Source organism: Cyclopterus lumpus, chromosome 7 (genome assembly GCF_009769545.1).
Source record: "Cyclopterus lumpus isolate fCycLum1 chromosome 7, fCycLum1.pri, whole genome shotgun sequence".
Classification (NCBI taxonomy): Eukaryota; Metazoa; Chordata; class Actinopteri; order Perciformes; family Cyclopteridae; genus Cyclopterus; species Cyclopterus lumpus.
This window is the reverse complement of record NC_046972.1, coordinates 26,400,467-26,413,080: the sequence shown is the minus strand read 5'-3', so window position 1 is coordinate 26,413,080 and position 12,614 is coordinate 26,400,467. Positions and strand designations below refer to the sequence as shown.

The 12,614-nt window shown below is 45.5% G+C and overlaps 1 protein-coding gene across 3 annotated transcripts in view; it reads left to right on the top strand.

Moving 5' to 3' along the window:
• Positions 1-7,513, top strand: part of atp6ap1a (ATPase H+ transporting accessory protein 1a) — a 25,358-nt gene extending 17,845 nt beyond the window's left edge. Inside the window, exons 11-14 of one of the 3 annotated variants that reach the window (XR_004609706.1) lie at positions 2,749-2,799; positions 5,545-5,782; positions 5,954-6,757; positions 6,818-7,513. Coding sequence is in view for 2 of the 3 variants with exons in the window: in XM_034536700.1 (XP_034392591.1) it covers positions 2,749-2,799; positions 5,545-5,782; positions 5,954-6,163 (499 nt within the window). In the remaining variant the exon portion in view is untranslated. Of the gene's footprint in view, positions 1-2,748; positions 2,800-5,544; positions 5,783-5,953 lie in introns of all 3 variants that reach the window. The other 2 variants (XM_034536700.1, XM_034536701.1) reach the window with 2 other exon arrangements.
• Positions 7,514-12,614: the final 5,101 nt, after the last annotated feature.

Here is a 12,614-nt window from a genome sequence, read left to right as displayed (position 1 = left end):
GTGTGTGTGTGAACGTGTGCATGTGTGAGTGAGTGTGTGTGTGTGTGTGTGTGAATGGGTGAGTGTGAATGAGAGGGTGAATGTGTGAGTGTGTGAATGGGTGAGTGTGAATGGGTGAGTGTGAGTGTGTGTGAATGGGTGAGTGTGAGTGTGAATGGGTGAGTGTGTGCAAATGGGTGAGTGTGAGTGTGAATGGGTGAGTGTGTGTGAATGGGTGAGTGTGTGTGAATGGGTGAGTGTGTGTGCGAATGTGTGAGTGTGTGTGAATGGGTGAGTGTGAGTGTGTGTGAATGGGTGAGTGTGCGAATGGGTGAGTGTGTGCGAATGGGTGAGTGTGTGTGAATGGGTGAGTGAGTGTGTGTGAATGGGTGAGTGTGTGTGTGTGAGTGTGAATGGGTGAGTGTGAGTGTGTGTGAATGGGTGAGTGTAAGTGTGAATGGGTGAGTGTGTGCGAATGGGTGAGTGTGTGTGAATGGGTGAGTGTGAGTGTGTGTGAATGGGTGAGTGTGCGAATGGGTGAGTGTGTGCGAATGGGTGAGTGTGTGTGAATGGGTGAGTGAGTGTGTGTGAATGGGTGAGTGTGTGTGTGTGAGTGTGAATGGGTGAGTGTGAGTGTGTGTGAATGGGTGAGTGTAAGTGTGAATGGGTGAGTGTGTGCGAATGGGTGAGTGTGTGTGAATGGGTGAGTGTGAGTGTGTGTGAATGGGTGAGTGTGAGTGTAAATAGGTGAGTGTGTGCGAATGGGTGAGTGAGTGTGTGTGAATGGGTGGGTGGGAGAGGGTGAGTGTGTGTGAGTGGGTGAGTGTGTGTGGGTGAGTGTGTGAATGTGTGGGTGGGTGAGTGTGTGTGTGAGTGGGTGAGTGTGTGTGAATGGGTGAGTGTGTGCGAATGGGTGAGTGTGAGTGTGAATGGGTGAGTGTGAGTGTGTGTGAATGGGTGAGTGTGAGTGTAAATGGGTGAGTGTGTGCGAATGGGTGAGTGAGTGTGTGTGAATGGGTGGGTGGGAGAGGGTGAGTGTGTGTGAGTGGGTGAGTGTGTGTGGGTGAGTGTGTGAATGTGTGGGTGTGTGTGTGAGTGGGTGAGTGTGTGTGAATGGGTGAGTGTGTGTGAATGGGTGAGTGTGTGTGAATGGGTGAGTGTGAGCGAATGGGTGAGTGTGAGTGTGAATGGGTGAGTGTGAGTGTGAATGGGTGAGTGTGTGTCAATGGGTGAGTGTGTGTCAATGGGTGAGTGTGAGTGTGAATGGGTGAGTGTGTGCGAATGGGTGAGTGTGTGCGAATGGGTGAGTGTGAGTGTGAATGGGTGAGTGTGTGTGAGTGTGTGAATGTGTGGGTGGGTGAATGGGTGAGTGTGTGTGAATGGGTGAGTGTGAGAATGGGTGAGTGTGTGTGAATGGATGAGTGTGTGTGAATGGGTGAGTGTGTGTGAATGGGTGAGTGTGTGCGAATGGGTGAGTGTGTGTGAATGGGTGAGTGTGAGTGTGAATGGGTGTGTGTGAATGGGTGAGTGTGCGAATGGGTGAGTGTGAGTGTGTGTGAATGGGTGAGTGTGTGTGAATGGGTGAGTGTGAGTGTGAATGGGTGAGTGTGTGCGAATGGGTGAGTGTGAGTGTGTGTGAATGGGTGGGTGGGAGAGGGTGAGTGTGTGTGAGTGGGTGAGTGTGTGTGGGTGAGTGTGAGTATGTGAATGTGTGAGTGTGTGAGTGTGTGTGAATGGGTGAGTGTGTGTGTCAATGGGTGAGTGTGAGTGTGAATGGGTGAGTGTGAGTGTGAATGGGTGAGTGTGTGCGAATGGGTGAGTGTGAGTGTGAATGGGTGAGTGTGTGCGAATGGGTGAGTGTGTGTGAATGGGTGAGTGTGAGTGTGAATGGGTGAGTGTGAGTGTGAATGGGTGAGTGTGTGCGAATGGGTGAGTGTGAATGGGTGAGTGTGAATGTGTGGGTGGGTGAGTGTGAGTGTGTGTGAATGGGTGAGTGTGCGAATGGGTGAGTGTGTGTGAATGGGTGTGAATGGGTGAGTGTGTGTGAATAGGTGAGTGTGCGAATGGGTGAATGTGTGTGAATGAATGGGTGAGTGTGTGTGAATGGGTGAGTGTGTGCGAATGGGTGAGTGTGAGTGTGAATGGGTGTGTGTGAATGGGTGAGTGTGTGTGAATGGGTGAGTGTGTGCGAATGGGTGAGTGTGTGCGAATGGGTGAGTGTGTGCGAATGGGTGAGTGTGTGCGAATGGGTGAGTGTGAATGGGTGAGTGTGTGTGAGTGTGAATGTGTGGGTGGGTGAGTGTGAGTGTGTGAATGGGTGAGTGTGCGAATGGGTGAGTGTGTGCGAATGGGTGAGTGTGTGTGAATGGGTGAGTGTGTGTGAATGAATGTGTGTGAATGAATGGGTGAGTGTGAGTGTGAATGGGTGAGTGTGAATGGGTGAGTGTGTGCGAGTGGGTGAGTGTGTGTGAATGAATGTGTGTGAATGAATGGGTGAGTGTGAGTGTGAATGGGTGAGTGTGAGTGTGAATGGGTGAGTGTGAATGGGTGAGTGTGTGTGAATGGGTGAGTGTGAGTGTGTAAGTGTGTGAGTGGGTGAGTGTGTAAGTGTGTGAGTGTGTAAGTGTGTGAGTGGGTGAGTGTTAGCTTCAGCCAACAATAAGGGTCCTAACATTCAACAATGAAACTCATCAGAATGTTACATTTGTCTAATCTAATTTAAACATTTATTTTTATTTTTAGAATAAATCTTTTTTTGGTTCTTTGCAGGTTGGTTCTGAACTATGAGAATGTCCTCGGCCACCGCAGCTTTAAATTGATGTGAGTGTGTGCAACACACACACAAACACAAACACACACACACACACAAACACACACACACACACACACGTCTAACGTGTTTCTTGTCTATTTTAATACGTAATTAGTTTCAAGCCACACTGACGGTTCTCCTGCAGGCTTAATATACACCTTTCTTACACTACAGACACGTGTCTTACACAACAGACACGTGTCTTACACTACACACACATGTCTTACACTACAGACACATGTTATACACTACAGACACGTGTCTTACACTACAGACACATGTCTTACACTACAGACACATGTCTTACACTACAGACATATGTCTTACACTACAGGCACATGTCTTACACTACAGACACGTTTCTTACACTACAGACATGTGTCTTACACTACAGACACATGTCTTACACTACAGACACCTTTCTTACACTACAGACACATGTGTTACACTACAGACACATGTCTTACACTACAGGCACATGTCTTACACTACAGACACATTTCTTACACTACAGACACGTCTTACACTACAGACACATGTCTTACACTACAGACACCTTTCTTACACTACAGACACGTGTCTTACACTACAGGCACATGTCTTACACTACACACACATGTCTTACACTACAGACACATGTCTTACACTACAGACACATGTATTACACTACAGACACATGTCTTACACTACAGACACATGTCTTACACTACAGACACATGTCTTACACTACAGGCACATGTCTTACACTACACACACATGTCTTACACTACAGACACATGTCTTACACTACAGACACATGTCTTACACTACAGGCACATGTCTTACACTACACACACATGTCTTACACTACAGACACATGTCTTACACTACAGACACATGTCTTACACTACAGACACATGTCTTACACTACAGACATGTCTTACACTACAGACACGTTTCTTACACTACAGACATGTGTCTTACACTACAGACACATGTCTTACACTACAGACACCTTTCTTACACTACAGACACATGTGTTACACTACAGACACATGTCTTACACTACAGACACATTTCATACACTACAGACACATGTATTACACTACAGACACATGTATTACACTACAGACACATGTATTACACTAGAGACACATTTCATACACTACAGACACATGTCTTACACTACAGACACATGTATTATACTACAGACACATGTATTACACTACAGACAAATGTCTTACACTACAGACACATGTCTTACACTACAGGCACATTTCTCACACTACAGACACGTGTCTTACACTACAGACACATGTCTTACACTACAGACACATGTCTTACACTACAGACACATGTCTTACACTACAGACACATGTAAAGGAAGGAAGCCAGTCAAGGAGGCAAAGAAGGAAGGAAAGGAAACCAGGAAAGAATGGAAGGAAAGGAAACAAGGAAAGGAAGGAAGGAAGCCAGCAAATGAGGCAATGAATGAAGGAAGGAAGAAAGGAAAGATGAAAAGGAAGAAAGGAAGCCAGGAAAAGAGTCAAGGAAGGAAGGAAGGAAAGGAAGGAAGCACCCCCCCACCCTGTGCTCTCTCTGTATTCCCCCCCCCCCCCTGGCAGGAACTGACCTCATTAACACATCTCACTGCCGGTAATGTAACATATATATATATATATGGATCAATGTACCTACCTGTGTGTGTACCTGTGTGTGTACCTACCTGTGTGTGTGTGTACCTGTGTGTGTGTGTTCCTACCCGTGTGTGTGTGTGTGTTCCTACCTGTGTGTGTGTGTGTGTGTGTGTTCCTACCCATGTGTGTGTGTGTGTTCCTACCTGTGTGTGTGTGTGTGTGTGTGTGTGTGTGTGTGTGTGTGTACCCGTGTGTGTGTGTGTTCCTACCCGTGTGTGTGTGTGTGTGTGTTCCTACCTGTGTGTGTGTGTGTGTGTACCCATGTGTGTGTGTGTGTGTACCTACCTGTGTGTGTGTGTGTGTGTACCCATGTGTGTGTGTGTGTGTGTACCTACCTGTGTGTGTGTGTGTGTGTGTGTGTGTACCCGTGTGTGTGTGTGTGTTCCTACCTGTGTGTGTGTGTGTGTGTGTACCCGTGTGTGTGTGTGTGTTCCTACCTGTGTGTGTGTGTTCCTACCTGTGTGTGTGTGTGTGTGTGTGTTCCTACCTGTGTGTGTGTGTGTGTGTGTGTGTGTGTGTACCCGTGTGTGTGTGTGTTCCTACCTGTGTGTGTGTGTACCCGTGTGTGTGTGTGTGTACCTACCTGTGTGTGTGTGTGTGTGTGTGTGTGTGTGTACCCGTGTGTGTGTGTGTTCCTACCTGTGTGTGTGTGTGTGTGTGTGTGTGTGTGTGTACCCGTGTGTGTGTGTGTGTTCCTACCTGTGTGTGTGTGTGTGTGTGTACCCGTGTTTGTGTGTGTGTGTGTACCCGTGTGTGTGTGTGTGTGTGTACCCGTGTGTGTGTGTGTGTGTGTGTGTACCCGTGTGTGTGTGTGTGTTCCTACCCGTGTGTGTGTGTGTGTGTTCCTACCTGTGTGTGTGTGTGTGTGTACCTGTGTGTGTGTGTGTGTGTGTGTGTACCCGTGTGTGTGTGTGTGTGTGTGTGTGTGTGTACCCGTGTGTGTGTGTGTGTGTGTACCCGTGTGTGTGTGTGTGTGTGTGTACCCGTGTGTGTGTGTGTGTTCCTACCCGTGTGTGTGTGTGTGTGTGTGTGTTCCTACCTGTGTGTGTGTGTGTGTGTGTGTACCTACCTGTGTAGCTTCGCCATGAGTCAGCGTCACTACAAAGTGTCGGCCCGCCGCTGGTTCACGCTGGACTCCGTGCAGCTGGAGTACGACAGCATCAAAGCCAAGTTCAACGCCAGCCGCAGCGTCTACGCGCCGGCCGAGTTCTCGTACCGCTGCCAGTCCGTCAGTAGCTTCCGTTGGCCGCAGCTCGTCCCGCACGCCGTCAACGACCCGGCCAATCAGTGGAGGGTCTCGTTTGAAGACTTCCAGGTGAGCGCTGCCCTTTATTCAGTCTACTCGACCACTTTCATGTCTTGTATTCCCATCTGCGTAGCGTTAGCGTAGCTTAGCTTAGTATAAAGAAGAGCTGGTTCCTGCTCCCACAAGTCAACATGTGTGTTAGAACCAGCAGGTTATAAAACAGATGTTCACCCCCCACAGATCCAGGGCTTTAACGTGACCGGCGGTGACTTCTCCTACGCCAGCGACTGCGCCGGCTTCTTCTCTCCCGGCATCTGGATGGGCCTGATGACCAGCCTGCTCATGGTGCTGGTGCTCACCTACGGCCTCCACATGATTATGCAGCTCCGCACCATGGACCGCTTCGATGACCCCAAAGGGCCGGCCATCTCTGTGCCCCAGACGGAGTGACCCCCCCGCAATGCTTCCCATTCCGCTCCCAGTTCATCTGTGGTTGGGCATTATGCAGACTAGTTAGTGGTGTTGTCAGATAAGAGATTCGTCATCGGTTTATACTTAATTATGTGAGTGTTGAAGCCCCAGTTTGTGCCCCAGTGGGACACTTCTGTTCTCCAGGAGGTGGTTTATGGCTTGAAGCCTCCAGAAGGTTCTCCAGAAGGTTCCTCCAGAAGGTCTCCGGAAGGTCCTTCAGAAGGTTCCTCCAGAAGGTCTCCAGAAGGTTCCTCCAGAAGGTTCCTCCAGAAGGTCTCCAGAAGGTCCTTCAGAAGGTTCCTCCAGAAGGTTCTCCAGAAGTTTCCTCCAGAAGGTCTCCGGAAGGTCCTTCAGAAGGTTCCTCCAGAAGGTCTCCAGAAGATTCCTCCAGAAGGTCTCCAGAAGGTTCCTCCAGAAGGTCTCCAGAAGGTTCCTCTAGAAGGCCTCCAGAAGATTCCTCCAGAAGGTCTCCGGAAGGTTCTTCAGAAGGTTCCTCCAGAAGGTCTCCAGAAGATTCCTCCAGAATGTCTCCGGAAGGTTCTTCAGAAGGTTCCTCCAGAAGGTCTCCAGAAGGTTCCTCCAGAATGTCTCCGGAAGGTTCTTCAGAAGGTTCCTCCAGAAGGTCTCCAGAAGGTTCCTCCAGAATCCTCACGTAAATATTCTCCTGCTTCACGGAGAGATTCTGGTTTCTAATTCGAACAAACAAGTCCCTGCTTGAAGAGGCTTTAATCAATATCGTTAAATGAAAAATCAAAAAAAGAAATAATTGCAACTTGGGGGGGTAAAAAAAAAAAGATGAGATAATGTCTGTAGTTAACGGGTCAGAGTCTTAAAGAGTCGAAAGGAGACGACTAAGCGTCCTCACTAGGACACGAGTCCTCCTCTAGCTTAGTCTTACTTTACATTCAAACATCATTAAAGTCAATTAGTGAAGATTATCTTGACGATCTAAACTTTTCAGAATCATAAACCTTTGTTTGACATGGAGATTATTTTCTGCAATAATCCTAAAATCTAATACCATTGGCTTTATGTGGAGGGAACCAGTGCAGCACCTCAAATATAAATATATATATATATATATATTTATATTTTAATTCAGATGGTCAGAAGAGTTGTCTTTCTTTGGTGATGCACGAGGAGCACAAACTGGAGCTTGCAGGTTGACAAATGTTCCCCGTTGAAGTTTTACAAATTGTAGGAACAAAAGTAACTTAAAAAAAATATTTGTTAAATGTTATTTATTGGTGAAACTAATTTTTGTGTCTGTGTTTCCATTTTCATCTGTGTAGACGACTGAAATGTCCACAAATACATTTATTATATATATATATATATATATATATATATATATATATATATATATATAGTTAGAGTTCAGACCTGTTGGTGAAACCTTGTCGTGAATGTCGTGCTGATGCTGTGACCCAATAAAACACCTGTGGAAAATGAAAGGTATCCTTTTATTTATTTCTACTTTAGGATGTCCACAAGGTTGTGAAGTATTAAAGTAAAATGGATTATTTAGTGAATCCTGTTAAACTATTGAGCTCATGTGGAAATGCACGTTTTGAGGCTTTTTATCAGAATCAGAAACATTTATTGCCAGGTATGTTGGACATTCAAGGAATATGTATTGGTGGGTGGTGCATAACATTGGACACTAAGACAAATAACAAATAAACACGGTGCAAGAAATATGATAGGGTTATAGGGTTTAAATAACTAATGATCACACACTTTTTTTTTACATATTTGTGAATTTGTTTTATAACTAACGATGACCTTTCTTTTAACCTATAACACACCTATATTATGACTTTCGGACATCTTTAATGATATCTTAAAATATGACTGATTATGAAATATGACTTTAATAAATTCAGAGCAACCAAGGAGGATCCGTCAGGATGGACAGAAGAGCAATAGATGTCATGTGACAGAAGTACAATAGATGTCATGTGACAGAAGTACACTAAGTTGGTTTAAATCCTATTTATCAGATCGATCTCAATTTGTATTTGTAAACGATGAAGCCTCAATGACCACCAACGTTAATCACGGAGTTCCACAAGGTTCTGTGCTTGGACCAATTTTATTTACCTTTATATATGCTTCCTTTGGGCAACATTATCAGGAAACACTGCATAAACTTTCATTGCTATGCAGACGATACTCAATTATATCTATCGATCAAACCAGAGGAGACCAACCAGCTCGCTAAAATTCAAGAATGTCTTAAAGACATAAAAACATGGATGACCTGCAACTTCCTGATGTTAAACTCAGACAAAACTGAAGTTATTTTACTGGCCCTGAACACCTCAGAGATCAATTATCTGGTGATGTGGTTTCTGTAGATGGCATTGCCCTGGCATCCAACACCACTGTGAAGAATCTCTAGTTATCTTTGACCGAGACTTGTCCTTTAACTCCCACGTTAAGCAAATCTCAAGGACTGCATTTTATCATCTACGTAACATTTCAAAAATCAGGCACATCTTGTCTCAAAAAGATGCAGAAAAGCTGGTTCACGCGTTTGTTACTTCCAGACTAGATTACTGCAACTCCTTATTATCAGGCTGCTCTAATAAGTCTCTTAAATCCCTCCAGTTGATCCAGAATGCTGCAGCTCGTGTACTTACAAAAACTAAGAAAAGAGATCACATGACTCCTGTATTAGCTGCTCTGCACTGGCTCCCTGTAAAATCAAGAATCACATTTAAAATTCTTCTCCTCACCTACAAAGCCTTGATTGGTGATGCACCATCATATCTTAAGGAGCTTGTAGTACCATATTGCCCCACTAGAGAGCTGCTCACTAAATGCGGGGCTACTTGTGGTTCCTAGAGTCCTAAAAAGTAGGATGGGAGCCAGAGCCTTCAGTTATCAAGCTCCTCTTTTATGGAACCAGCTTCCTCTTTCATCCTCCAGATGTTGTTAATGAAGTCTGGGCTCCTCCTGTCAGCTCTGAACTCCGGCTGCAAGCTGACACGTAAAGTCCACTTTCACCTTTTCCTGCAGAGAAAAATAAAATCAGTATGAAAGTAAAACGGAGACATCCTCTTTAACTGAGTTTGTGAGTTAAAGAGACACACACACAGACACACACACACCGACACACGCACACACACAGACCCACACAATCACACACACACACACACACACACACACACACATACACACACACACACACACACACATGGCTCGTCAATGAGAGCATGAAAGGGTGAAGCCTCCAGCCTCTTCCAAAACCGTGACCAGAATAAACAATATGCCGACATAATCAGCGAGCATGATATTTATCTGCTAGTCGGTCCCACTGCAGTGTGATGGGACACATCTCTTTAGTTTTTTTATAGATTAGATTCCATGTTCTGGATGCATCCTCCCATGGCCGCTGCCTCGTTAGTGAGAACATGGATATTGATTTGGCTGGATAGCCTCGTTGGTTGTCATCCGTACTCAATGTTATTGGCTCGCTTGCACACCATTAGCTTCATGCTAATCAAGATTTAGTGAAACTATTGATATTGATTCGGGCACAATGAATTGGCTTGATAGTGTGGTCACATTATATGAACTGTTTGTGACATAACGTTAGCTTTCTGGCTCGTAGCTGAGCGGACTACAAAGTCGTATATGAGGTGCGTCCTATTTACTGGAGGGTGAACAACGATGTCGTTGCAGAAGAACAACATGATGATATTGATGCTTCCAGGTATTCAAAAACTCTTTTTGTGTCTTGATTCTTCTGTTCTTTGTCTAGTGGCTGAGCTGGAAGCGGGATCGAGGCGTTCAATATTAGGAAATAATGGACTTTAGAACAGCCCATTTATTCTGTTCCCTTTCTGAAGAGCACTGTGTCTTACTAGAACATAAATAATGTAAAACAGAAATGTAAAAGGAACGCTTAAGGGAGGCAGATGCTGCTCACAACAAAACCTTAGATGACCAAAGTGCTTGTGTTTTACAAGGAGGCACCATATCTCTATATAGAGATAGATATCTCCGGCTCTAATTGAACGGAAAGAGCTCCCTCCAGTTCTGCCGTGTTACCAGCTTTAGAGAAACCATGACAGCAAGAGAGAGGGAGTGATTGCAGACAGGATAGATGTCACTCTTGTCTCTCTACGACCAAATCCATTTCCTCAAAGGAGGCTGGACACGGCTTCTAGCTGGTGCTCCAAACATGGAGCGCACAAAAGACGGCGTCCTGCTGGGATTGAAGGTCAGGCTGTAAAGTGTCGTGTGGAGGTCTTTGTGAGGCTCGGTTTCCACAGAGGCCGCCACAGCCGCACAAATTTCACCCTCTGAATTTTAGTAACCTGACACGAGCATAACATTACAACAGTATATAAGCATTTATATTATCAATCCCCCTTTTTACATGTATTATGTAACTAAACAATAATATAAATCTACAAAAATGGGCTATATCAGTCATTATTATGTGTCTGTGATTTATTTAACAGAGTGGAAATCTATAACAGCTTAAAAACATCGGTACCTAAATTATAAAAAGCTAAGCTAAAAACCCACCTATATCCAGGACCGTTGTCTCCAGGTATTTGTAACCCTCTCATTCTACTGGATAATCCTCTAAGCACATAGTATGGCACAATCAAAAACAGTATAACATCACCCTCTCACAGAAGTCTCACGCCTTCTACGTGTGTGTGGGTGTACTATATGGGATGTGTCTGGGGCTGGGGTTGATTCTGCCTCATTCTGTGGGAGTATAGTAATTCTTATCCTACCCATTGGATCTTTCCCGATCACATCCACCCCCACCACTAAAGAGAACGTGCTTTTGTTGTTGTTCCAGAATGGTGATTCTCTTATGTCTGTTATGGTAATGATGAGTGGGTTGTTTTCTACTGCTTTAGGGGTGATTGCCTGACCTCTGATTAGACTGATCTTCCTTTGAAATGGACTCCAGTAATCTCCCTTTCGGACCCACCCACCTGGTTTAGAATTCCAGTACACATAGGTCCAGTTTGGACACCAGCGGTCACCTATCAGGTAGACGTCGTACCCCCTCCACCCCAGTTGGCCCCAGATGGTCATCCCCACAGCTGATGATGCTACACAGGTCTACCTGGAAAGCCTGGGATCCAGACTTGTTCTTAACATGTAGGACTGGGGTTAGATTAGGTGGCCCGCTTCTTTTCATTCTTCGCAGGGGAGGGTCGGTGCTTGTTTTAGGGGAGGACGTTGTGGTTCTATTCTCAGGCTGGTCCAAATTCTTCAGGTGGAGTTCCCACCACATGAAGGCGAGTCCTACTGAAAGACTAATCATTAGGAGGACCCACAAAGTGGCTCGTCTTCAGAAATGCTGTCCTTTTCCTCTGAGGCTCTTGCCTCCTGACTATTGTCCAGCTCTTTTAAATCACTCCTGACCTGGCCCAATGTTCTTTCTTTTGGGGTCAGAGCTCGAGCACAATGCGTATTGTGTATCCAATTACTTATTTTATCTTCTTTCAACCACACCTTTACACGGTAGGACGTTACCTCCGCAATTTGAAACGGTCCTTCCCAGCGGGGAGCCGTCTAGTTGAATCTGGCTACTTTCCTCAGTATCCAGTCGTCCACTTCCACAGGAGCACCCTCTCCTTCGTTTCCCTCCGACAGGATCTCCGTCACCTGTTGAGAGATACTCATGACGGCGTTGTTCAACCTCCTCATGTAATCCGATATCTCCATATGCTGGTGTTGCAATTGACTCACTGTGGTCGGCAAGGTAGAGGTTAGTGGACATGGCATTTTCCTACCCGTAAGTACTTCATTGGGACTTACTCCTAACTTAGAGTTTGGACTAGACCTAATTCCATACAGTACTATCGGGAGAGCCTCAACCCAGTTCAACTTAGTGTCTGCGCATACTTTCCCTAGTCCCTCTTTTATGGTCCTGTTTGCACTTTCTACCAGTCCCTGAGATGCCGGATGATATACAGCTCCAAACTTATGGGTGATGCCAAATGTTGTCTCTATTTCTTGTAGTTCTGCATTCGAGAAATGTGAACCATTGTCTGATCTTATTACTTCTGGAATGCCAAATCAGGGTATGAGCTCCTTTGTTAACCACTTCACCACATCTTTAGCCCTCTCTGACTTTGTGGGGATTGCTTCTACCCATCGAGAGAATGGATCCACACATACCAACAAATACCTCTTCCCTTCGACGCGGTTCGCAACCCCCATGTCTGTAAAATCTACGACTACCTCCTTCCATGGAGCTGTTGGGGCCGGAAAACTTCCTAACCCTGCTCTCAGAGCCACTTTGGGGTTGTGTTTGCAACATATTTCACAGGTCTGGACATAGTATTTAGTCACTTCATGAATGGATGCCACCAGTTCTGAGAAAGCAATGTCACCATCCTGCCACTTGCACCATGTCCTCTGCTATGTGCTTCCTGACACAACATGT